Below are 26,357 nucleotides of genomic sequence, written 5' to 3' on the forward strand. Positions count from 1 at the left end.
AGTGCGGGGGTGTAAGCCAAGTCAACTTAGTACTGTTAGTATTATGGTCTTCGTCACGGCACCATATGACATTCTTCCCATACTAACCCCAACACTTCGACTAACCCTAACCTGTATTTAGCATATGGGACCCCGAATTTCCATACCTAGGACTGCCATTCCTGTCACACTGAAACGGATTTATTAACCATTGCTAAGTATCGGAAAAATGTCGTTTACCTCAGGAATTTTTTTGTGGCCAAAATGAACAGTTGTTATCCTAACCGTATATACAGTACTTGGCATGAGGAATAAATATATCAAGTAAAACTTCAAGTTATGCTCGATATTTAAACATACAAAAAGCAGATTTATTTATTTATTCCATCTCTAATTTCTTTTTTTTTTTAATAAATAAATTAATTAATAAACAAAATAAATTTGCGTACAGATACACTTGTTACTATCAAACTACTATCCGATATTGTCCTGTAGTTGGTCACGTGCACAAAAGATAATATAAAACCGTAAGCTTACACATTGTCCGATTACCGTTCTAAAATGAACGAATACATATACTTTTAGAAGTGCTGCTTTTCCACATACGGTGCAAAGATAGTATGAGATCATTTTAGTTTCCAGGGTTATCCCTCAGTAATCCATTCCGAGGATATCCCATACATTCTAAATGAAGTTTTAGCCACTGGGGGATCTGGACCTGGTTCACATATAACCAGCTTATTGTTGCATTGACTGTATCACTACCGGCTTACAAGACGATCGGTAATAGTAAAATCCAATTTATGGGTACTCTTGTATAACAATATTTAGACCACGGTGGAAGTGAAGAACAAAAGTCTCAGACGTGGTGTAACTCGCATAACCGCACGTCTCGCATGAATGCGTTATAACCCTCTGATGGACTCGTGGTCTAAATAAGATAGATCCCTCGTCAGCGGATCCCTCGTCAGCGAGGGTTATGTGACATCCACTCGTGCTACGCACTCGTGTATGCCACATAACCCTCGCTGACTCGGGGTCTATCTATTACATATATATAAAGAATTTACTGGTTTCGTGATGAAGTATGCTGCTGATGCATGTGACCCTGTGTATGGTGAATGTTCATTGTATGAGCGAGTGAAAGTCAACCCTACTGTATCATTAGCAAGCATGACTGGGCCGAGTGCGAGTGATGATATGGATGTTCCTCCGTGTGTAGTGTGTAAACAATCACACGGGTTATTTCAGTGTGACATGTTTAAGAGTAAAAAGCCTCAGGTGCGCTTGGACTTTGTTAGACGCAACAAGTTGTGTTACAACTGCTTGCCGGTCAGTGTAGAAAAAAGTCTGTATGCGGCGTGCCAGGTTGTGGAATGAAGCATTCAAAATTGTACACGTTTCTGTGAAAACAGATCTCACTCCCCCCATTGCGTCACATACCTGTACTCAGACACAGTTGCGAAGCGTGAATTTACCGATTGTGTCGGTAAAGGTAAATGGCAATAGATCGGCTTTAGCACTACTCGATAGTGGCTCAACATCCACTCTCATTTCTGAGAAACTGGTATCAGACCTTTCTTTGAGAAGCACAGGGCAGGTGCAATGTCAATTAAGTACTATTGACGACGTGAAGGGAATCCACTCAGCTGTAGTTTCTTTCCATGTGTTACCTCATGCATGGACATAATAAGAGAAGGCCTTTCATATTTAGGTCCAAGCCTCATGATAACAATTCTGTTGTGAATCCAATTTCCAACGCGATAGTTGTGCCTAGCATACGTGTCCGGGCTAATCGGTTCGTTGAGACAGCGCGTTATCCTCATTTGGCGGGTTTGTCTTTTAGCGATTTTTCAGAGATGAATAGCGCGGATTTGGTCATAGGCATGGATAATGCCCACTTGATAATGCCGAAACTGGTAAATCAAAAATGTACGCGGCACGTTGTGTTTTAGGATATATATATATATATATATATATATATATATATATATATATATATATATATATATATATATATCGCCAGTTTGCCAGTACATGGTGGCACATAAGATACAATAAATATTCCATTCTATAAAGCGTTCAAAATGTTAATGTATACAGCGTCTAGCAAGTCTCATTTCTCATAAGTTAATCTCCTTTTCAGTAAATCATGGCATCATATGTACATGTATCTCCCGGTTCACCGTTCATATTGTCATATGCTTTCGCCGAGCGGGCCTTTCTGTTATTTTGATACCTTGGGGCTTTATAGTCTAAATTCTTAGGCAGCGCCATTTGGTCCACAGGGGGCGCTGACGGCACTGGGAGCTGAGGGCGTTTGCTGCCACGTGGAACATCACTCTGTAAGTTGTCATAGTTACCACTATTGGAGGGTAGTTTGTCGCGTGCCTTGGCGTCTCTTTCTAAGCGGAAATCAATTGTGTCGTAATGGTCGTTCTCGACGAAACACGGGATTTCCTCATAGATGTCCTGGCCTGGGTTAACAGCGTCCGAACCATCGCGGACTGATGTCTTTGGCGCCACTAGCGACTCTTGAGGCCAGTTCTGTCTCGCCTTTGTGCCATAAAAAAGAGATCAATTAATTATAATTGTTGTAAAATTGAATTGTACAATAATAGAAACTAAATCTTATTGAACTTTGACTAAAATGAACCGATACATTCTTAATCAAATCTTCATGTATATGTTATTTAGTGCTCCTGTCAATCTATCCATTTGATAATTCATTGTAATCTTTGGGGAAAAAGTCAACTAATATATGCAACAAAGCCGACTATTTTAAGAAGATGCATAAATCTACGTTAAGGCAATTAACAAGTAAGTGATAGGACCACGCCATCCTCTATAAAGATACCCATAACCAGGGGCCAGCTGAGGAATGACGTCATGGAAAAATTCTGAGTGGATAAACGTGCACAAAATTAGCCAGAGAAATATCTGTTTTACAAATCTCGATGTCGCTGCAACGTGGCCTTGGTGACCCAAAGGACGCACTCACCTGGATGTGGTCATAGATATTTAAGCCGTCCACTACGCCGTACACACCATACTCGGGGTTGGCCATGGAAAGCGTGGACCTGGGAAAATCATTGGAAATAATGGGTAATATAATAAGTAATCCAATCTTATTCTACACACAAGTTGCATGTGAGCTACTATAGCATAAAAATACCAAGTGGCAACTATTAAGGATTACATTTTTGTTCCCAAAACTTGATTTGTTGCCTGCCCCTAATATTCCATGTTATACCTTTAGTAGAATTCAAGGCTTTTGATTGGCCGATTACAATCATCTAATGTACATATAATATAGTATGCATCTGTTTTACATATACTAACATTTACTATTGCAATTTCTATAACCATTCACTAAAGATTTTAGTTTTTTTCAATAGAAACATCGGAGAAAAGCATAAAAATGTCACAATTCTAAAACAGTTTTCAGGCAAAGATTGCATGTTGAAATAACACCTACCTCTTGGTACTGATACCGGCATCGTCTTTATGTTTATTTTTCCTGTAGTAGATGATAAGGCGAATAACTAGAGAGAAAACCAAAGTGATGACTGCACCGACCACACAACCAATAACTACACTCTGGACCTCGAAGGACACAACTGTAAAAAATAAATAAAACGGTTTAATATGAGAGAGAGAAAGAGAGAGGGAGAGAGAGAAAGAGAGCGGGGAGACGCGGGGCGAATAAAATACCCCGCATACACCCGTGACCAAAGTACAGATACGTGTAGCAGATGGAAAGAATGTCGCAAGTGAAATGTCGAAGGCCATCAACTGACCAAGCTGTTGACGTATTCTACGCTTCTACGCTTCTACGCTCTATTTGCACATGTTTCAATAAGATGTAGCCTTAATAATGAAATAAAACATAAACGTACAAACAAACAAACAAACAAACAAATAAATAAATAAATTAAACCCTTACCATTCACGGCTATTTCCATGTTTGCAGTCGTGGTGACTACGGTGGGGTCGAAAATAGTTGTAGTATCATATCCATCCCCCCTAGCGGCGTCCCCGTCCTGTCTCGCCGGGGATGACGTCGTCATTTCATTCATTTCTGGTTTAGTTCCAGAACTGCCCATTTGGGGTGGTGTTGTAGAGTTGTAAGGTGAGAACGGCGTCGTGTTTACTTCAGGTGTGTCCTGGAACGCGTCACCCTTTGTTAGCACTTCTTTCGGCGTCTTCTCTGTCGTCGTCTTCGACGGAGTCGTTGGTATATAAGATGACTCCATGCCACCTGGTACTGACGTCAACGATTCCGTTTCGATTCCACCGGTAATCGAGGTAATATCCCCGTTCAAATCGGGCGCAGTGGGCGCAGGTGCGTGAGTACACGTGTTTAAGACACTGCAGATTTCATGCGTTGCACAATCGGCCGTGGTTGACTTCAAACATTTTCCTTGCCACACGTCGAATTTTTTCCGGCCCGGGCACTGGTAGCGCGACGCAGCCCTGCCGTCAGAGGCGCAGGAGTAGTAATACCCACAGTTGTCCAGGTCCGCGTATACAACCCCCGGGGTGCACAGAAGATCACCCCCACTGGACGGGGGCCAGCAAAGCGCCGCGTCCTCCTGGCATTCTCCTTCTACTAAATAAAATTAAATAAAAAACGCTCTGTTGAATTTGCATTTGATATGGAAATTTCAGAATCCTCCATGTACTACTATTCAGTGATAAATGGTATTTTAGGTGTGGAACAAGAATACAAGAGTGCCTTAGATGGTCCACTATGACTTCAAAATTGACGGATAATTTAAAGGGGGTGGAAAATGCCCAAGTGGCCCGCTGTAATAAAACTAAAGGGAATAATAATAATAATATTAATAATAATAATAATAAATTGTTGGGCATAAAATTTTTTTTTACATTTACGAGCTCTGTAACTGCCAGAGTATTACAAAATACATTGTTTTACATAATATCATAATTATCACATAGATAAGATCCCGTCATATCAGAATAAGCAGTATGTAGCTTCTCTTTGTTAGTACTGACAAGCCTATGGATGTCGATGTCCTCATGGTTGAAAAGCGGTGAAGCATATCAAATTCAAGTCAATAAATAGTCATGATTAAAATATATATATAATGAAAACACAGTGAAGTGAACCATTCTCACAATCAACGAGCCGAAGATTTCCCGTGAAGAGGTACCGGAATTGATATTGAGAGAGGAGTATGCTGACATTTGAAAATTCTATTAAGCCTTAAGCGTACACATCACGCTAAGTACTTATTTAAGAGACAGATATTGGATTTTACGAACAGAAGAAATAAAGCAATTTGCTCCAATTTTGCCAACTTCAGACTCTGCAGTTTGTCGGGTCTGCTCCATCTATCTTTTCAAATTCAATGCGGACAGTTAAATTGCCCTTAGCGTTCGAGGTGTAGCATGCATACTGAACAGAGTTCTTTTTGTGGTTCAGGGAGACAGTCTACTGCAAACACGTTAAAACTATTGTAGTTTAAAATGACCATACTTCATCTTAAAGATAAAAATCATTGATTTGGCCTGACGAAGTCAAGTATATACATGTAGAAGGAAAAACTGGAAATAAGTTGTTTACACGGTTTTTAAACAATTGAAATCCGAATTTATTGACATACCAATTCCACAATCGGGAAATTTCCCCTTAATCTCTATCTATAATGTATCTCACATTCCAGTCCTCAAACCTCTCTTTCATGCTATTCACAGACACTTTCAATCTATCGTCATTCCACATGGCATATTTTACATTGCCACTTTTCAGAAGGAGGGTGCGGATTTAGGTTTTTGGACCTCCCCCCGGGTCCCTGAGCCTAATTCATAATCTTGCCAAAGTTACAAATCAGGGTTTATTACATGTGCATTTTGCCTTTTTCATAGCCAGGGTTGTAAAAACCGTTTTTTTTTGTAATCTGCAACTCCACCTGAAGCATTTCAACATCGCCTGCGTCGGTTCTTTTTTTGACGTAAATGGAAGTATTTTTTACATGAGCTCGACTTCTTTTCCAAGGACGCGGTTTCACGTTTCTTTGCCTGGTATTTCTCTTTGCAGAAAATTAATTTGGGTCGGGTAGCCCGCACGTGCTGCTGCATGGGGTGGTTTATACGCATTATGTTGTTGATGTACAGTAAATAAACAACTTGTGCAAAAATAAATAAATAAATAAATAAATAAATAAATAAATAAATAAAACCCCTATGTTGTTGTAAAATGTAAAAAACGGCTGGAATCGATTTAAGAGTTTACGCGTTAGGCTAAACCGACACCCTGTGCCATATTAACAGATATGAATATAAATGCCATATTAACAGATATGAATATAAATGACAATTCAGAAACATGAAAATTAAAGCCAAAAACAGCTGCAAATACTGAACTCCTGTAAGAGAGAGGAAATAACGCTACCAATGCGATATTTGCCGATATGCAAATATCGCATTGGTAGCGTTGTGGTCAGCAATTTGGAGGGGGGGGTCATTTCTTATAATTTTATCCCCCGTTTTATCCCCCTATAAGATAATTAAAGAAATGAAACAGAGCCCAGATCAAATTTTGATTCATAGTGAACTTTTTTGACATTGGTCAAAAATGTTGTCCCACCCCCACTTTATCAGCACAGCTCACTTGCTCACAGCGCTCGTCTGGGGAGTGATATTTGGAGAGATGTATTTGTAGCAGAAACACAGCGTTCTGAGCGTGGCGCAACCATCTTTGAACCCTGATATTCGGCCTGCTGAGCACTTGTGGCATGAATTGGAGTGTGCAATGCAGAAAACCAATTCCCAAATAATCTGGACCAACTGCGCAAACTTTTAAGGAAAATGGGACAATATCCCACAAAACAGAATTGTTACCCTTGATGAAGGCTTGTCGCGCCGCCTACAGGAAGCAGTACAGTACGTGGTAGACAAAGGGCGCATTCCCATAGATTTTAGATCGATCTATCCCCGTGGGGAGCCTCACTAGATTACTGTCAGATAATCCGGCTAATTGTCCGTCCCACCTACTACAAGCTGTAAGGGGGTAATTAACTTTCGTGCCCGCTCGGCTGACAGCTATTTAGCGTGAACCCCCAGGGAGTTAGGTCGATCTAGTTGGATCGATCTAATCTCTGGGAATGGGTTCAAACACGCTATTGGACACGTGACCATTAACAAGCCCATTTTAATTGCTAATTGTGTGTAAATTTGGTTATATTTGGTGGTGTCTTTTCAATTTAATAGACATACACACACTGGACAATAGAAGTGTCGCCCCCTGAATCAGAGTCATCAAAGTTATAATGCCTGGTCTACTTATAATGTGACTAATGAGTATAAAACCGCTGTACCATGGAATTGTATTGTTGGTCTTTTTGTGAAATTTGACGTTAGTAAAATGATACCAGGAGCTTATCATTCCACAGTCATTTATCTCCCCCAAAGTATTGGTTCAGTAAGGGTGACACTTCTATTGTCCAGTGTGTGTATCTTTACCTCTGTGGAAATCACAGTGAAACACCGAATTTGACGGGGTGTATGCTCTAAATATTAATAAATGTAATAAAATTAGGATATTTCCACCGCTATTTTGTATTTTCTGAGCCATAAGATATGGAATAAAGAGCACTGATTATAACACTTTACACCTGCCATGTAATACATATATATGACATGTGACACATGTAAATAAGAAAGTCTTTATGCACAAAACCTGCGTATTAGATAACTGCATTACGACCGACCCGAATTATATCAGGATGTAAGGCTTATTTTTAATTTTCATTTAATCTTCAATTAAAAAATTGCCTTAAAATAAACACCGTGCGTTAGACTATTGTATACGGAAAGTTTTGTAGCAAAATATAAAGGTGAACATGAAGCGTGGAGCGTTGATTCCCAGTAATGCATATTAACCGTTTTTACTTGTTTCTTATACGACTCAAATAAATTCGACATGCCAAGGGATAAACTAAATAAATCACTCGATCAACCATAAAAAATCTTTAAACTGCTCCTTTCTTCAAATTTCCGGTCGTAAATTTAACCTACTTATCTGCCCTATTTACATGTATATACAGCATAGATGGCTTGCAGCAAAATCCGTTCAAATATCATTTTTGGGTAATATTAAACGGTGTCTTTTGGTAATTCTTTCAGTCATACTCGTTGCAACTATATGCTGGCATTTGGTCGGCTTTTGCGGCAAAATTGACTTTTATGGATTTTTATGGAAATATGGATCTTTAAGAAGATTATATTTGACTATATTCATTTTGGTAGTACGTGTAATTCCGATGTTGTAATTAAAATCGTTCAAAATCCAAACATACGTGTTCTTTTTCTTAACGATCTTGGATAGGATAATTCATTTTCTGCTAAATAAAGACTCTGACTCGCGTTTTTTTTTGTCTTGAATGTCAAATGACTGACATTTGATACTTGGATTATCTGACATTTCGATAGGATAGGACTTATGATTAATGGACTCTGTCTTGAATTTGTAAAATGTATGATTCACAGCACGTATAACTGCGTGAGTAAGGGTGCATTCCCAGAGAATTAGATCGATCCAGAGATTTAGATTTAGATCGACCTAACTCCCTGGGGGTTCACGCTAAATTGCAGTCAGCCGAGCGCGCACCGTAGTTAATTACCCCCTTACAGCTTTTAGTAGGCGGGACAGACGCTTAAGTCGGCTAAGCTGACAGTAATCTAGTGAGACTCCCCACATGGATAGATCGATCTAAAATCTATGGGAATAGGATCTACGACACAGAGAATATTTTGTCAATTCGTTGCTTAAGTTCCGGTCTTTCAAATGGTATTTGGTATTTTTAAACGTGGTAAGACAATTTGTTTTAAAATGATAAATGTCGGAACGCTGGACAGAATATGAATAATGAGAGATACGCTATGCATTTAATAAATGAAGACCTGTTGAACATTTTCTTTGCCAAAGAAATCAATACGCATGTCAACAATTTCTCATCTGTATATCAGTCAGCTCATCTGACAGACTTCAGGTTGCTTTCTCCGTGTGTTTTATTATAAGCTTTACCACAAAATGTTTCACATATAACCGTATATAATACATGTACATTAAATATGAAAACAAAGCTACCTTGCCACAAGCAGCGTGTAATGTCAGTTTCCCGTTCAACAACTAAATTTTTCTATTGATTTTTGTAAGCAGTTTTATATATATCTACCAGTCTAGAACTGGCTCCCCACCAGATTTGCACGTATTAAGACGCAAACAAATAAATAGATAAAGTAACATTTTCACGCTCACTGTACAGTGACACACGCAGATTTAACAGCACGTGCATCATGACGTCACTTACACACACCAATATGTCAGATTTATTAATGATATAAGTAGAGGCCGTCATTGTATACATTTGACAGATCTATAACAAAAACAGTACCAAATATGCCACATACAAGAACAGTGTCATTTTGCAATGACAATGACAATGGCAAACTGCCAAGCAAAAAACAATACTAATATGCCACATACAAGCACAGTATCATTGTGCAATGACAATGACAATGGCAAACTGCCATGCAAAAAATGTGTTCTTTTCACTCACTTGAAAAGACGTCAGTTGACAGGCTGATGGTACAATACAACACCAAAATGGTTCTAAACATTGTCTTCTGATTAAATATTCCCCAGCCTTCGCTCCCTGAATACATGTAGCTCCACCGCCATTTGTTTCATTTTTAGATTGGCGTCTTGCAGAGAGACTTAGGCGTGGCAGGTAAGATAATCTGGTGTAGTCTCCTCCTCGTTTATATGAAGACGATATTGCTACAACTATTTACCGGACTTCGTCGCTTAGCAACCGATCTTGTTGCACGCTTTGTTGTTTTCAGCCATTGTCAAACGCTGAACAGAATATCAGCTATATTTATACCGTGACACAGCTTATTCCTTATAGACGCAGTCTTCATACTGCGACAGTTCTTTCTGTCTTGTACGCTTTGTTTTGTCGCTGTGAGCAAAAGGCTTAAGAAAAAAAAAACATTGATACAATCCAATTAACGGCTGTGTTATGTACACGAAGCGTCTTAGGTGACTGATCAATGTGCTTAATACAACATCTAAAACTGTAATGGTGCCAGAAAGAATACAATTAGGCCTATTTTAAAGGTACGTAATTATCAGATGGACATTTAAATGTCAATAGTCAGTTTTCCTGGAACTCTTACCACCTTTTTTTCGCTCACCAAGGTCATATTATATACAGGCGTTAAGGGCATTACGATTCATAAACCCCTTAATAGTTTTTGACTTACTCTCTTAACGCATTTTAATTTGCGTGTGGATTGCACTTTGATTTGCAAATTTCAAAGATATCATTACAACATATTTTATACAGGGTGTCCGTTGACATGGGAGGTCTTCTCTTGAATAATGTAGGCTATGTTTGTGATAACAGATTGACGCTGTATTTATACACAAAAACTGGACAGTTAAAGCTTTTTAATTACACGTCATTCATCTTTTGTAACACTTTTCCTCCTTTTTTTTTCTTTTTTGTTTCGTGATCAGAATTATTTATCACATTCGTAATTTTTCTTTTCATTTACAGCTCTACGTGCTACCAATCGATAACAATTATTTCCTTATGACTTGGCGTGCATCAGGGCTTTGGGATATGATTATATATATCTCCGCACTGCTTTTGTAATGAGTGACACGTAATGTGGAATATTCCTTCACGTGACATTAGACATATATTGTTCTGTAATACAGAATATAATATTCACATACTTATATACCGGTGGTATAGTAGTATCATTGAATTATAACTGCTTAAACTGCTTTGAGATGGGAAAATTTAAGCTTATTACGTAATTATGATTCAAAATGTAATCTACTCACATCAGTTTTTTTTTTCTTTAACGCTATTTTCTGCATAAGAGTATTTTATAAATCGCTCTTTGTGGTCTTTAAGAAGGAAAATATGCAAATTTGTAACACGGAATTCAAAATATAAATATTTTTGTAACTCACTTATTCAGTATTCTAGATAAACTATAGCACAAACATCACAGTTCTGCAGCAACAAGTACACGTCTGCGTCCATAGTAAAGTTATATTATTTTGTGGTCAGTTTTTTTAGGAATGACAGGCCTTGGATGCGAAGCCGACAATTGCCCTCTTTGCATGGGGTCGGTTCCAAAACTTTTTGGCGTTTTGGTGTTTTACTTTCGCCAAAATATATTTACATGGGTAACAGTATATACGCCTATTTATACTCCCCCCCCCCCAAAAAAAAAATAAAATAAATAAATAAATAAATAATAAAAATTATAATAAATAAATAAACAGCAAGTGCGTTGTCTTGTCAGCAGTGAGAATTTAACTACGGTCTCTCTCACAAGGAACCAGACAACATGATTTATCACACAGCCAAAAATACCTACTGCAACGGCATCGAGAGAGATGTGTTCTGTTTCTATCTTCTTGTCAACGGAAGCATCGAGTTAACAAAGGTGAAGGCAATCTCCTGTCTCAAAAAGCGGACAGTCAGTTGCAATTATCGTTTGGAGACATTGAAATGTCAAATCTCAAAAGTATTTCTATTTTCATTAAGAATGTCACGTAGATAGTCGACTATTCCTAGCGGAGCATCTGTCAAAGTTGTTGAGGATCAGTCTTACATTTGTTTCGTTGCTCAGGCATGATAACTTGAGACTTAAAATAGGAAAACTGATCAACTTAGGACTTAATTTTTAATTGCAATGTAAGTCATTTCGTGGTCGTTACGCTGACTGACAAAAAGCCAGTTCTTTGTATTTAAATCTAGCCACTGTTGTGAACACCTTGATATTACTTTAATATGCAGGCTTTAACATCTGTAATGAAAAAAAGTAGAAATCCCATGGTTACATTAGGGAGATATTGTTATGAATTCATGTGGAGACCACTTAAAGACAAAACATCTGGTAAATTCATATGAATATGGTGAATAAGTTGAGGTAAATGAAAATACAAAGCTTTTATGAAGCCAGACAATAACGGACAATTTCACTCAGAATGCCAAGCTTCTCATATGAACAGGACCCCAACCATGTATATATGGTGAACCAAATAGTATGAAACTTCCAATTTTTTATCCATTCCATTTCTATAACATCTATGTACCTGTATATGTACTTTCTATTTTGATATTACAGCCTGTGGAGCAAAGAAAAAGATAAATTCAATTATAACTGATGAACATGAATGCCAAATCATTCAAATACCATGTGTAAATTATTTATTTGTCTGCCAATTTCTGTGCACAGTAAATGCAAGTAACTGAAAAGATTGAAAATATAGCCTTTATTGTTTATTGCAAATAAAAACTTGACTGTAATGAGCTACTTTCATTTTTCCTTATGGGCAGATCTGCCAATAACGATGAATCTACAGAGACACTTTTTGGTCTTGCTCAATTGCAGAACCTGCAGGTGCTAGCTGTAATCAGGGGTGGATCCAGAGATATTTTCTGACAGTCTTCCAAATTATCTTTGTTGATCCATCCTCCATTTTTGACCGTCTTCCGACAGCAAAAAATTAGATACCTGTCAATGTAAACTTGAAATTCTGACCGTCTTCCAGAAGACCCAGAAGACAGCCTCAATCCGCCCCTGGTTATGCGGCAATATGCCCTCCTCAAGACCACCACTTTAACAAGGTGACTACTATGTGGCCACAGGTAACATGGGCAGATTGATTTACATTGACAAGTATCTAATTTTTTTCTGTTGGAAGACTGTCAAAAATGGAGGATGGATCAACAAAGATAATTTGGAAGACTGTCAGAAAATATCTCTAGAGCTGCCCCTGGGTAAGAGAAAAACCAACAGAACAAGTCCAAATACTAACAAATGGAATCCCTGTCTCCTTGTCTGTGACAACAAAATCAACCTTTACATGGCCTGCATGTAAAGTGATCAAAATTGTCTGTTTATGAAGGCAATATTCTACCCTCTACCAGGGCGAGTGATAGATCTTTTCACAGATATGTCTCTAGCTAGATAGATGGTCATTTAGGGCTGAAGTCACAGATTAAGGTTGCAACATTCCGCAAACACAGACCTTTACATCACACTGGTTGTGTTTGATTCATGATGACAATAACTGTTATCAAGTACATTAATTGTATTACTTGGTAGGACAATATCCTTTGCATATAATATATGAAAGAGAAAATATTAAAAACAAAAATAACACATAACTGAAGTTTTATTTAAAAGTCAACAATATGTGTAAAAGGTCCATTAGTTTCCATATTTAACACCTGTCTATTTCCATACACTCCACTTTTTACTACACAACCTGCCTCCTGCATGGCACTGGTCTGTTGAAAAGAGTCTGTGCATAGTTCAACAAAAGTCCTATAGAGGTCACTGCCATCAGTCTTATTTATGATAGAGTGATACTGGACAGACTTTCCTTTCAGTTTACCACCAAGACAAGCTTGAGGGATGATTAGTAAATCTCCTGGAAGGTCTGTGATAGAGGTTAGTTTTCCATCTTTTCCTTCACACAGCTTGATACCAAGAACTTGTTTTACTGAAAATAAATAATTTTAATTCATTTTGTTCATTAAACCTTATTTATTGAGGAAAAATCATGGTTAACATATAATTTATCTTCCACAATAATGAGATGACTTTTATAACAAATGTTCCTCAGGTAAAAATAAATATAATTAATTAGTGAATCACTACAAAACAAACTGTATTCACAATATACCATAAGTCACCCAGAGTTCTCGAAGCTGAAATCTCATCTGTGTTATCTTGTTAAAAACTATGCCAATTTCCATAATGAACTATAGCAGAAAACATACTAAGTACTGTAGATGTTTGTTACCATCTGTACTGTGCTAGTTTAAGGTGACACCAAAAGCTGTTTTATGGCTCATACACTTGTGTGTAAGCACATGTGCATGTATATATATAAATTGTGCATTTTTTCATAAATAGGGACAGAATTAAAAAATTACAACAATCACTAGTATGTGTATCAATATCATCTCCTTTATTCTAGATTCAAACTGACTTAATTTTCATGTTTATGTATATACATCAGGAGCGTAACCAGACCTTTTAAAATTGTACGCAAAGATTTTGAAAATTCCCAGGTACGATTATATTCCATAAAAAATACACTGAATTTATGGAGAATAATATCATGGTTGGCTAAAAAAATTGTACGCACAGTGCATCCGTGCGTATGCCTGGTTACACCCATGTACATTGTAGGTAAATACTTACCCATCTTTTCTACAAGTTCTTTATTGGCACCTTTGAGGAAACACACAAATACAACCACTCCCTGTTTAATCTGTGAACAAAAATAAAACAAACAATGAACAAATATATCAATAGGCATTTTTTCTTTAAAAATGTACTCAGTATTGAAATTTTAAAGTAAAAATGCTGTGTATATTATACCTCAATTATAATGTCACAGTCAATAATGTGTCATGAAGCAGACACATTATTGGTAGAAACGGAGAAAAAATTCTAGGGGAAAAATAGATAGATAAAAGAGGAGCTACATGTGCACTGTAACTTCCTGTAAGGCAAATACAATTTGAATATTGTAAGGCACTTGCAGATTAGTGGGTAAATATTTTAAGCACATTAAATGAATTACTGAGAAGATGGGTCTATATATAGTAAATTAAGTTTTACGGTTGGAAGTTTAAAGTTTCGATACCTTCGCATACTCAGCTTCACTGACTTCTGACTCTGGGTTAAGACGTAAAGTAGCAGCAAGACACTGCTGTATTACAATTCTTGCTGAAGTTTCCATGTCTGTATTAACTAACCGCTTACAACAACAGAATTATACTGTCTGTAACTGAAATCATTAAAAAATTAAGAAATATAAAATCTATTTTTTTCAAATGCCATTTTGATTTTGTTGATTTTGTATAAGTCCCTTATTGCTAGTTTACTACATTCTTTTGTTGGTATTTTATTATGATATAAGCGATGTAAAGATGGCTGCGCCCATGGGACATGATCGTTCACGAAAACCAGTCTCAGATAACGATGATGAGGACGACGATCTTGTTGACAAAAGATTAAAAGAGATGGGATGCATGGATAAACATTTAGCGGTCCAAGTAAGAGAACAATAATGCATTTTATAAGTTTATTGTTAAACATATGACTTATTTCGCGTGCAAGTTTACGTTGGTTAACAACTGTAGTCTACTGTACCAGTAGCTAATGTGAGCTAGCAGAATTGGGTTTGGGCACAATAATTACGAATCACTAGTTACTAAAATTCAAAGCTAGCATAAATATTCGTAGTGTACATTATGTCAACAGCTTTATTATGAAAATGGTCTAGATCCTTTAAAAAAGAGAGAAAAGTGAATTAGGATTTATGCAACCAGAAAACCCATGTTGCGTAAGCGCCATTATTTGAACAACTCTTTCTTACTCTCTGCGCTCAATACATTCTTAAATCTGTTCATTTGTCAGGAAAGTACCTCAATTTAACATATGTCATTGGGAAAAGGAATTGTACATTGGCACTTAACTATCTTAACATTAATATATATATAATTGTGATATATTAGTAATTTGGATTGCTATATTAATTATGTTTGGGAATTAATCTGCAATTTTGATTTCCTCTTAGGATTGTATGTTTGATACCAAAGATTGGAGAAAGTGCCAGGAGCAAGTGAAGGCTTTCAAGGCATGTGTGGAAAACTATGAAAAGCAGAAAAAGAAGACTTGACCATAATAGTTAATAGTTAATGATGCCCAGTAGATACATTGTACAATAGAAAATCTGTAAGAACGAGTGCAATTGTAGCTCTCTTTCAAGATGCTGTAAACTTAAAACATTTCAGAGACTATTAGAATGCAAAGAAACAGATATTGGACTGCAGTCAGCAGACAACCACAATATGCAAGCCGTAGAGCTCACATATTTTTCTAGAAATCCAGCGTAATGTAATGAAAATGCAGAAAACTCAAAATGCTACATGTATCATAATTCTTGCTTTATTTTTCTTTGCCATGCTAGAAACGGTTGTGACAGATTTTTCTATGCACAGTCTGTACAACTTTCTTCTTAAAGATCAATACATATATAACATGACTAATGGCCACACCTCGAGATGTCTTTTAAAATCTGCATTATGAACACTATTTGATGCAATATGTCTTACAAGAGTTTATCCTTTGTCTTGTAGACATAAAGTCATGCATCACAAAATATAAACTATCATATTGATAGAATTAAATGCTGTTTATCTTATTTCTTTTCTTATAATAATTTCGTATCATCCACTACTAGCACTGTACATACCTATAGTTAATGATGAATTCACAAAACAGAGGCTGATATACATGTACTTTTAGTATAAAAGTAAACTACTTCTCCCTTTGAACCATTAAAATGTTAAATATAAGGCGTCTTCGATGTTACTGAATAATTATTTCAAAATATTCCCTTAACTAGAGCTGAATTACTGACTAGATGGTGGGGACCGGGACTTTTTTATGACCAAATACCATCATAGAATGTAACTTGAACTCAATCAGATGTTGAGATTATTATGGAAACTACGTTAAATTATGAACTTGGAATTATGGCTAATTTAAAAGTTTTGATATATATAATGGAGATATTTATAAGAGATGAAAATTTCTTTGAGAACTTGCAGCTGTAAAGATGATGGAATCTATACATACAATGGCACATATGGCAATGTATAATACATAAACACGTACACATAAACACGTATGTGTTGTGTGTGCATTCATACATTAATATTTACACTGACATAAGATTATAATTACCAGAGGAAAAAAAGATTATTCGTAACTTGCAGATAAAATTCAAATGTATACATAAACTATCCATTGCTGTTAGCATTTATATATAACTGGACAAGATGGCGGGCATGCTGACACTGTTGACATCTCTCATGACTGAAAAAAAATATTCTCAAAAACCAGGTAGAAAATTGTGTTCAGTCAGTCCAAGAGACCAGCAACAATGTTGAATTTACAGCTAGTCTGGCAAATGTCCTTTAATCTGGGAAAATTTTCATAACTGCCGGCCTGATTGCCTGGTTGTTTTTCAAAGTTTTCAGCATGTTTGCCAGGATAGATGCATGCATGTTTACCAACTACAAACACTACTTCTTTCAAAGTAAACAGTGTAAATATTTATTATCATCAACTGTATGTGTAAATATTTACTATCATCAACTGTATGTGACAGACAAATTGACACACATCTTTCTGTACATGGTTAAGCAGCTCACTATTTTCTTGACATAAGTTATGGTTATATGGAAATCTTTTTCAAAACATGAACAATATGCAAGCACCTGTCGTTGAAGCACCCATATATTGCATGTAACCACATGGCTTTTGGGCTATCAATATATATCACAACCATCTTTGCACATGTGAGCTGTGTTAAATATGCTCTAACAAGTCTGACAGAATTTCTTCCAAAAATGACTTTCACAGCTTCATACCACACAATTGCACTTTCATTGTTACATTTTCTAGAGAACTTGTTAATATATCTCTAACTTACTGTCTTCTGTTCCATGAAACAATATGCTTCACCTTCCAATGAAAATGGGGAAATACAATGGTTTTGTGTAACACACATGCACGCACACACACACACATGCAGTTGCTTGCACTTTTCAGCGTGGAGTCCAGTCAGCCTCTGGTGCTAAAACATGAACTCAAATTAATATTTTAATTTAAAAAATGTTATACAGTTTAAAAAGATGTAACATAAGAAAAAAAAACATCCCAGGAAAATCAAATCTACATTTGCATATAAAATTCAAGCTAGTTTCCATAACCACATGCATATTCTCATGCACAACTGAGGAAATATTATATTCTTGGATGAAGGATTCAACAGAAAGCAAAACAGCCATACAATAATAATAATAATAATAATGTTTATACAAGACAATAATGGCAGTAAGGCTACCTGTATTCCTGTTACACAACCAAATACGGAAAGGAATGCGGCACTGAAAATATGGACTTCATATTAATTCTGCAGATTGTACATTATCTGGAAATATGACAGAATTCGAAGTTTTAAAAATTGGAACCCAACATTTCAATAACTTGTGAGGAGCATAAGAGGCTGGGGAGTTAATAATGAACTAAATATTTAAGTAATGATTGTCATGTAAGGCTGCATTCTGAACTAGGTGATCAGTAGGCAAACTAGTCCATGGATTAAATATGTCCAGACTCTCTTGCAAAAGTGTCAAGATTTAATTGCTCTGCCCCTGCTGGGCCAGCACTCTTGGGAGGCAAGAATCCTTTGTCAAATGTGCTCTCTAAATGAGAGCACAGAACTATATTGCATTAATGCAACAACTATTAAAATAAGCAAATATGTCCACAATGATAAATGCAGATTTGTACCTACTAGCCCTGTACTGCTGTTTATTTGAAAAGCAAAACATCCAGACAGTATGCCTCAATATATATATAAAGTCTAAGTAATAAATTACAGAGTTTTTATATGGTACCGATGAATATTCTACAATGCTACTGTGAAAAATAAACTAGAGATTCTTTTTTCCCTTATAACTATTTTTTCACATCTCCGATTCCTCCATAGTTCCCAGTAGAGCCCTAGAGCTGGGGCTAATAAAACCATTCTTATAACTTCTTCCACTAGGTTTTCTTTCATCCTGTAATTCTTCAGAATCGGAGACCAGTCGAGACATCTCGATGTTTTCATCTTCAGAGTCACTGAGGAGCCCTGTGCAAGACAAACATGGTACATTTACAACTTGAAAATAAGCTGAGCAATTGGTGACAGCGTAGGCCTGTAGCCAGCAATTCTAAAGAGTTCTATTTCTGAAAACGTGGACCTTTTTACACCCTTAGTTGACCCAAAGAATAAGATATCTAATTCCTTGCTAACTCAACATGAGAAATGGCATAGAACCTTAATCAAACTTTGATTCAGAACAGGACTTTTCCTGCCAAAATGGGGGGGGGGGGGGGGGGGTCTCCCCCCCTATAGTTTTATTAACAAACTTAAACTTTCTGTAAATTCCACATATAAATGTAATAAATGTTATTATCTTTCCCCCCCTCCCTATAGTTTTATTAACAAACTTAAACTTTCTGTAAATTCCACATATAAATGTAATGTTATATAATGAAATATAATGTAAATGAACTACCTCAAGTTCTCCCCTAATACCTGTAATTTTCAGCTCATTCATGTCCCACTGTCGCCTGTTAAACCTGTTATCTAGGTTGAAGTAGATTGCACTCCGCGTGGGCCACAGCAAATGAACCAATATGGCAAAGGCAAGGAAATCTGATCCATACATTATACCTGATAAATAATAATAATAATTTTGCCATAAAGCCTCAACACAGGTTTCAACTTTAGAAAACTTATTTAAAAGAAGTGCCACTTTTGTTCATTTAATTTGGCCATATCTTTTTTCATATGTAAACAAACTAATTACAAATATTCCTATGTTATAACTCCACTAACTACACTTACTTAGCATGGTTTTGAACCTCCATAAAGCTGAAAGCTGTGAGCCTATGAGCACTAAGATAGGCAGGTAGATAAACCAGACCAAGAAGCCTGCTCCAAAGTGGAGATAAAACCTGGTTTTCTCCTGACCCCTCTCCAAGGCAAAGCTTGACTGCAGTTCAAACATAAACCAGGCCATGATACACATGCGGAAGGCTAGGATGAGGTAGCCAGGCCACGTCTGCCACTCGTCTATGTCTGAGATAATGTCAATTTCTGTCTGAAAATTTAAAAAAAATCGTCTGAAAATGGCTTTCATAGAAAGGCATGATGCTGTTACTCTTCTACTTCACAGCAACTGTTAATGAAAATATACTCCTCATTTATACTTAAGAAACTGATACAATATAGCTACTACTCCATATTTATGGTAATATGCCAAACAATTCAACCAAGATTAATTTATTTATTTCATGGAAATATCATTTTGGTCCAATTGATTAAAATATAGCAATGGATAACTTTGATATCATCGGATTGGGTGGGTGGGTGGGTGGGGGGGGGGGGGTGGGGGGGGGGGAAAGAACCCCCACCCAACCCCACCCACCCCCATCGAAGACATACAGCCATGTACGTGTTACAGGCATTTTCATATCAGCAGTTAAAGAATTCACAGCAGTGAGCATACAAGCACTGACATTTCTTCTACAGACATGTTCTCTCTGGGGAATATGTATGTACACAAGATATAGTGTCCCTAATTAATATCAATGTACAAATAATAATCTGACCTTTTCAATATTGCCTCTGATATATATACTAGCGATGCACATGGTATTGATCATCTGCTCTTTTGAAAATTATGAAAAAACAGAAGTAGGGTAAGTCCCCAGTGACACAATCCTAAATCAGATTCTAGGAAGTCAATCTAAAACAAACCTACAACATGATTTTTTACATTGGTTTACAATAAAAACAGCAGACTTCATCTTACTGCTTTGATTTTGACAATATTAACAATATAAAAGAAACCCTGATATAAATATCATCAAACATTCCACAGGTCAGTGAATAATTCAGTATGTCTTAAGTCAACACACCAGTATTTATCAAGATGATGGATCTCATTTTGCCAGATTCAAATAGTTATCATAGAAATTAAAATGAGATACAAGGGCCATGAGATATATGAAATGAGATATACGGTGCCAATGAGCAAATATTGACATATTTTTTTCCTGCATTGCTGTTTTCTTCCTTGACAAACACTTGAAAAATGTGTTGAAAACCACTCATTAATAATGCAAATACACAGTGAGAGGATAATTCATTATAACTGTACATCCCCAACCAGCCTCTGTGTAATGCCTTTTTCACATGAGTAGTATACTTAACAAAACTAGTCCACTTTGAGAGATAGACAACTTAATAGTGCTACTAAGTACTGAGTAAGAAGTCATCTTAATTAACTTACAAGACAGCAGGAACAAAACTTGGAGAATTTGTTAAAGGGAATAGAATATCTCTAGTATAATTACATGTTAGCACATGTCTTGAAATGGATCAGTACATTTATAATGAATATAATGCATAATGTTAATAAAAGAAATATTTATCATACTTACCAAGTTCCATATAAATAAAAACATATTAGCGAGTGCATATGCTCCCCAGATACCAAACAGCAGTTTTCTATGTGTGAGTTCTGTCCGTGTGATTGCCCATCCTTTGGCTATAAGTAACAACAACAAGACCAGCATACACTGGCCCACCATGTCAATGAAGTTGCCTATATGTTTCATCACTTCTTCTCCCTCTCCGTCATAAGCAAATTTTATCACATGAACAACATTGCAGAAAGCTCCAAGAAATTCCATCGTCATGCAGACTGTTAACAACTTTGTTATTGGGTGGGATTGACTAAGGAGAGCCTTGACTTGGATGGGGACCAGGATTAAGTAGAGAAGAAAGAACACCAGGTGGATTTCCACCACATCATGCATCTCAAAGGAAAATTGATGCTCAAATGGATTGAAGTGTTTTGTGTAGGGATTCCCATTGACAAACCAGATGTCAAAGTCAATGTAGATGTCTTGGTCTTCGTTGTGAGTCCAGATACAGCTGGAGGAGTTTAAGTAACAGGCGGCTCCACTTGTGAACCAGAACCTAGAAATATAAAGATGAGCTATATAATATGATATAGCATATATTTACAGCAATGACAGATGATCATTAACTTACTCCAACACAACTGTATCACAGTAATTTATAACATATTTCAGTTTTGTTCCAGCTAGTCATTTTTTAAACCAAAAAACTGATCTGCTTCCCTTACTGTAAACTGAATGAGAGAAGAATGAAATATTATGTATCCCACCCAGAAACGAACTTCTGCACAAAATGGTGCACACAATGGAAGATGCCCATAGGGCCATGGTGATCTTAAACACAGGTTTGTACTTTGTCAGGAAACAATCCTTGACCAACTTCTTACATTCACACATTGGCCTGTTAATGGCAGACATCAAAGGGTGTGCAGTTTCTAGATGCCATTCCCATAGCCACCACTGGGCTTTGTAGATCAATCCAGCTTTGCAGGGATTCTTGCTGAGTGCAATCAGCTTAACTGCATGACACCCCTCCTCCTAGTGTTGAGGAGAATACAGAAAATCTGATGATTATATCAGTATATTAGGAAACAACAGGAGGCGTGTCATTAAGTTAAGCTGATTACACTCAGTGAGAGTCCCGATAGAGTTGGATCAATCTACGTATACCAATGGTGTCTATGGAAATGGGGCCTTACCTAATTCAGATTGCCTACCTAAAGAAGCCCGCTTTGCAACAATGTGCTTACTCTACTACCTACACTAATTACCTTGGTTGTATTTTGTCCTGTACACTGAATGTAAACTGATATCCATCCACCACTATCCCTGGGTCATCCTCCTCAGCACAGAGGCTGCCTGCTACACACGGTATCTTCCTCAGGTAATCCTCCTTGCCGTCCGGGTGACAGCTGTAATCCCAAGCTTTGGTCTCGATCTTCTTGAACATAAGAGGACATGCCTTTTCTCTGGGAATTACAGTCCGGTTGGTATAATAATCAACGAAATATTCCCCGTCGACAACGACGAAGGTTAGAGGTGTTGTTACATTGTTGTTGGAGGTGATGTTACCGTAGATGTACCCCTGAGTGTCCACTTGATGGTGAGCGTCGGTTTGCTGAAAGCCAAACTTGGCAAAGAATTTGTAGAATTCCGTACTTCTCCATCTTCCTTTCACGTGAAGTGCATTCAGGGGCAAACATTGTGAGGCAGCAATGATAAAAAGTGCCCATATGTTTACAAAATACATATCTGTCTACGTCAAATTAAGGAACATATTTATAATTCAGGAACGTGACATCCTGCCGGTGTTGTGCCAAAATAGGTACGCTGCCAAAATAGGTACGCGCCGCACTATTTGGCACTATAGCTGCCAAAATAGGTACGCTGCGAAAATAAGTACGTCGTTGACAGCTCCGCACTGACGAAATTTGGGCATGATTTCTTTTATGGAGAAACTGTATGTTTATCGATATGACACTTTACAAAATCAATCTCAATGAGCCGGGATAATGTGTAGGTTTATAATTTGAATGATTATATAGTGTATTTTTCTAAGAAATAAGATTTAAAATGCAGTAATTGCTTAACCGCATATATCGAGCCTTTGATTCGATCTTTATGATAAAGGTGGATTTTTGGTCACCCAAAAGGTAATAAACATAAAATATTGACATGACGTATTGTCAGATCAGTTTTACTTCTTGGTTCAAGTTAGCAAGTCATATATTTTTGGTGGTTTCTCATAGGAAACAAGCTGCCAAAATAGGTATGCCTCCTGCTAAAATTAGTCCTTGACAACAGCTTACTAATGTATGTATATTCTGCCCCAGTAGACCCAAGATTTTTAATATATATGTAAAATGTGGTCATGATTTATTGTTAGATCAGTTTTACTTCTTGGTTCAAGTTAGCAAGTCATATATTTTTGGTGGTTTCTCATAGGAAACAAGCTGCCAAAATAGGTATGCCTCCTGCTAAAATTAGTCCTTGACAACAGCTTACTAATGTATGTATATTCTGCCCCAGTAGACCCAAGATTTTTAATATATATGTAAAATGTGGTCATGATTTATTGTTAGATCAGTTTTACTTCTTGGTTAAAGTTAGCAGGTCATATATTTTTGGTGGTTTCTCATAGGAAACAAGCTGCCAAAATAGGTATGCCTCCTGCTAAAATTAGTCCTTGACAACAGCTAGCTTACTAATGTATTTATATTCTGCCACTATAGGCCCAAGATTTTTAATATATGTGTAAAATGTGGTCATGATTTATTGTTAGATCAGTTTTACTTCTTGGTTAAAGTTAGCAGGTCATATATTTTTGGTGATTTCTCATAGGAAAAAAGCTGCCAAAATAGGTATGCCACCTGCTAAAATAAGTCCTTCACAATAGCTTACTAATGTATGTATATTCTGCCATGGTAGGCCCAAGATTTTAAATATATATGTAAAATGTGGTCATGATTTATTGTTAGATCAGTTTTACTTCTTGGTTAAAGTTAGCAGGTCATATATTTTTGGTGATTTCTCATAGGAAACAAGCTGCCAAAATAGGTATGCCTCTTGCTAAAACTAGTCCTTGACAACAGCTTACTAATGTATGTATATTCTGCCCCAGTAGACCCAAGATTTTTAATATATATGTAAAATGTGGTCATGATTTATTGTTAGATCAGTTTTACTTCTTGGTTAAAGTTAGCAGGTCATATATTTTTGGTGATTTCTCATAGGAAACAAGCTGCCAAAATAGGTATGCCACCTGCTAAAATTAGTCCTTGACAACAGCTTACTAATGTATTTATATTCTGCCACTATAGGCCCAAGATTTTTAATATATATGTAAAATGTGGTCATGATTTATTGTTAGATCAGTTTTACTTCTTGGTTAAAGTTAGCAGGTCATATATTTTTGGTGTTTTGTTATAGGAAACAAGCTGCCAAAATAGGTATGCCACCTGCTAAAATAAGTCCTTCACAATAGCTTACTAATGTATGTATATTCTGCCATGGTAGGCCCAAGATTTTAAATATATATGTAAAATGTGGTCATGATTTATTGTTAGATCAGTTTTACTTCTTGGTTAAAGTTAGCAGGTCATATATTTTTGGTGATTTCTCATAGGAAACAAGCTGCCAAAATAGGTATGCCTCTTGCTAAAACTAGTCCTTGACAACAGCTTACTAATGTATGTATATTCTGCCCCAGTAGACCCAAGATTTTTAATATATATGTAAAATGTGGTCATGATTTATTGTTAGATCAGTTTTACTTCTTGGTTAAAGTTAGCAGGTCATATATTTTTGGTGATTTCTCATAGGAAACAAGCTGCCAAAATAGGTATGCCACCTGCTAAAATTAGTCCTTGACAACAGCTTACTAATGTATTTATATTCTGCCACTATAGGCCCAAGATTTTTAATATATATGTAAAATGTGGTCATGATTTATTGTTAGATCAGTTTTACTTCTTGGTTAAAGTTAGCAGGTCATATATTTTTGGTGTTTTGTTATAGGAAACAAGCTGCCAAAATAGGTATGCCACCTGCTAAAATAAGTCCTTGACAACAGCTTACTTATATATGTATATTCTGTCACGGTAGGCCCCAGTTATTTAACATATTTGTAAAATGTGGTCATGATTTATTGTTAGATCAGTTTTACTTCTTGGTTAAAGTTAGCAGGTCATATATTTTTGGTGGTTTCTCATAGGAAACAAGCTGCCAAAATAGGTATGCCTCCTGCTAAAATTAGTCCTTGACAACAGCTTACTAATGTATGTATATTCTGCCCCAGTAGACCCAAGATTTTTAATATATATGTAAAATGTGGTCATGATTTATTGTTAGATCAGTTTTACTTCTTGGTTCAAGTTAGCAAGTCATATATTTTTGGTGGTTTCTCATAGGAAACAAGCTGCCAAAATAGGTATGCCTCCTGCTAAAATTAGTCCTTGACAACAGCTTACTAATGTATGTATATTCTGCCCCAGTAGACCCAAGATTTTTAATATATATGTAAAATGTGGTCATGATTTATTGTTAGATCAGTTTTACTTCTTGGTTCAAGTTAGCAAGTCATATATTTTTGGTGGTTTCTCATAGGAAACAAGCTGCCAAAATAGGTATGCCTCCTGCTAAAATTAGTCCTTGACAACAGCTTACTAATGTATGTATATTCTGCCCCAGTAGACCCAAGATTTTTAATATATATGTAAAATGTGGTCATGATTTATTGTTAGATCAGTTTTACTTCTTGGTTAAAGTTAGCAGGTCATATATTTTTGGTGGTTTCTCATAGGAAACAAGCTGCCAAAATAGGTATGCCTCCTGCTAAAATTAGTCCTTGACAACAGCTAGCTTACTAATGTATTTATATTCTGCCACTATAGGCCCAAGATTTTTAATATATGTGTAAAATGTGGTCATGATTTATTGTTAGATCAGTTTTACTTCTTGGTTAAAGTTAGCAGGTCATATATTTTTGGTGATTTCTCATAGGAAACAAGCTGCCAAAATAGGCAGCCACCTGCTAAAATTAGTCCTTGACAACAGCTTACTAATGTATTTATATTCTGCCCCAGTAGACCCAAGATTTTTAATATATATGTGAAATGTGGTCATGATTTATTGTTAGATCAGTTTTACTTCTTGGTTAAAGTTAGCAGGTCATATATTTTTGGTGATTTCTCATAGGAAAAAAGCTGCCAAAATAGGTATGCCACCTGCTAAAATAAGTCCTTCAC

At 36.5% G+C, this 26,357-nt stretch overlaps 3 protein-coding genes across 4 annotated transcripts; 1 reads left to right on the forward strand and 2 right to left on the reverse strand.

The window, feature by feature from the left end:
* Positions 1–12,219: 12,219 nt before the first annotated feature.
* LOC106170430 (D-aminoacyl-tRNA deacylase 2) lies at positions 12,220–14,861 on the reverse strand. The gene is made up of 3 exons (XM_013550290.2): positions 14,702–14,861; positions 14,254–14,323; positions 12,220–13,546 (listed from the first exon to the last, which is right to left on the reverse strand). The coding sequence occupies exons 1-3, from the start codon at positions 14,795–14,797 to the stop codon at positions 13,221–13,223; spliced, it is 492 nt and encodes a 163-aa protein (XP_013405744.2). The 5' UTR covers positions 14,798–14,861; the 3' UTR covers positions 12,220–13,220.
* Positions 14,862–14,977: 116 nt separating this feature from the next.
* On the forward strand, positions 14,978–16,264 carry LOC106170431 (uncharacterized). The gene is made up of 2 exons (XM_013550291.3): positions 14,978–15,113; positions 15,638–16,264. Exons 1-2 carry the CDS (start codon positions 14,988–14,990, stop codon positions 15,737–15,739), a joined length of 228 nt encoding a protein of 75 aa, XP_013405745.1. The 5' UTR covers positions 14,978–14,987; the 3' UTR covers positions 15,740–16,264.
* LOC106170432 (integral membrane protein GPR180) lies at positions 15,993–22,939 on the reverse strand. 2 transcript variants are annotated; one of them, XM_087005186.1, is made up of 5 exons: positions 22,383–22,939; positions 21,130–21,670; positions 19,529–19,784; positions 19,217–19,354; positions 15,993–18,766 (listed from the first exon to the last, which is right to left on the reverse strand). In XM_087005186.1, the coding sequence occupies exons 1-5, from the start codon at positions 22,859–22,861 to the stop codon at positions 18,600–18,602; spliced, it is 1,581 nt and encodes a 526-aa protein (XP_086861312.1). In that variant the 5' UTR covers positions 22,862–22,939; the 3' UTR covers positions 15,993–18,599. The 2 variants fall into 2 exon arrangements, with proteins under 2 accessions (XP_086861312.1, XP_086861311.1); XM_087005185.1 differs by having other exon boundaries at positions 19,197–19,354.
* Positions 22,940–26,357: the final 3,418 nt, after the last annotated feature.

Source organism: Lingula anatina, chromosome 2 (assembly GCF_051362555.1).
Source record: "Lingula anatina isolate TDL-2025a chromosome 2, LinAna3.0, whole genome shotgun sequence".
Taxonomy (NCBI): Eukaryota; Metazoa; Brachiopoda; class Lingulata; order Lingulida; family Lingulidae; genus Lingula; species Lingula anatina.

Bases quoted from the DNA above. Each gene is read 5' to 3' on its own strand.
- LOC106170432 (XM_087005185.1), bottom strand. From the start codon at position 22,861: ATGTATTTTGTAAACATATGGGCACTTTTTATCATTGCTGCCTCACAA. The intron at 19,355-19,528 runs GTAAGTGTAGTT...ATTATTTATCAG, and splicing joins GAGGTTCAAAACCATGCTAA to GTATAATGTATGGATCAGAT. The intron at 18,767-19,196 runs GTAGTTCATTTA...TGTCTTGCACAG, and splicing joins GTATTAGGGGAGAACTTGAG to GGCTCCTCAGTGACTCTGAA.
- LOC106170431 (XM_013550291.3), top strand. From the start codon at position 14,988: ATGGCTGCGCCCATGGGACATGATCGTTCACGAAAACCAGTCTCAGAT. The intron at 15,114-15,637 runs GTAAGAGAACAA...ATTTCCTCTTAG, and splicing joins ATAAACATTTAGCGGTCCAA to GATTGTATGTTTGATACCAA.
- LOC106170430 (XM_013550290.2), bottom strand. From the start codon at position 14,797: ATGGAAACTTCAGCAAGAATTGTAATACAGCAGTGTCTTGCTGCTACT. The intron at 14,324-14,701 runs GTATCGAAACTT...TTTTGTTCACAG, and splicing joins GTGAAGCTGAGTATGCGAAG to ATTAAACAGGGAGTGGTTGT. The intron at 13,547-14,253 runs GTAAGTATTTAC...ATTTATTTTCAG, and splicing joins AGAACTTGTAGAAAAGATGG to TAAAACAAGTTCTTGGTATC.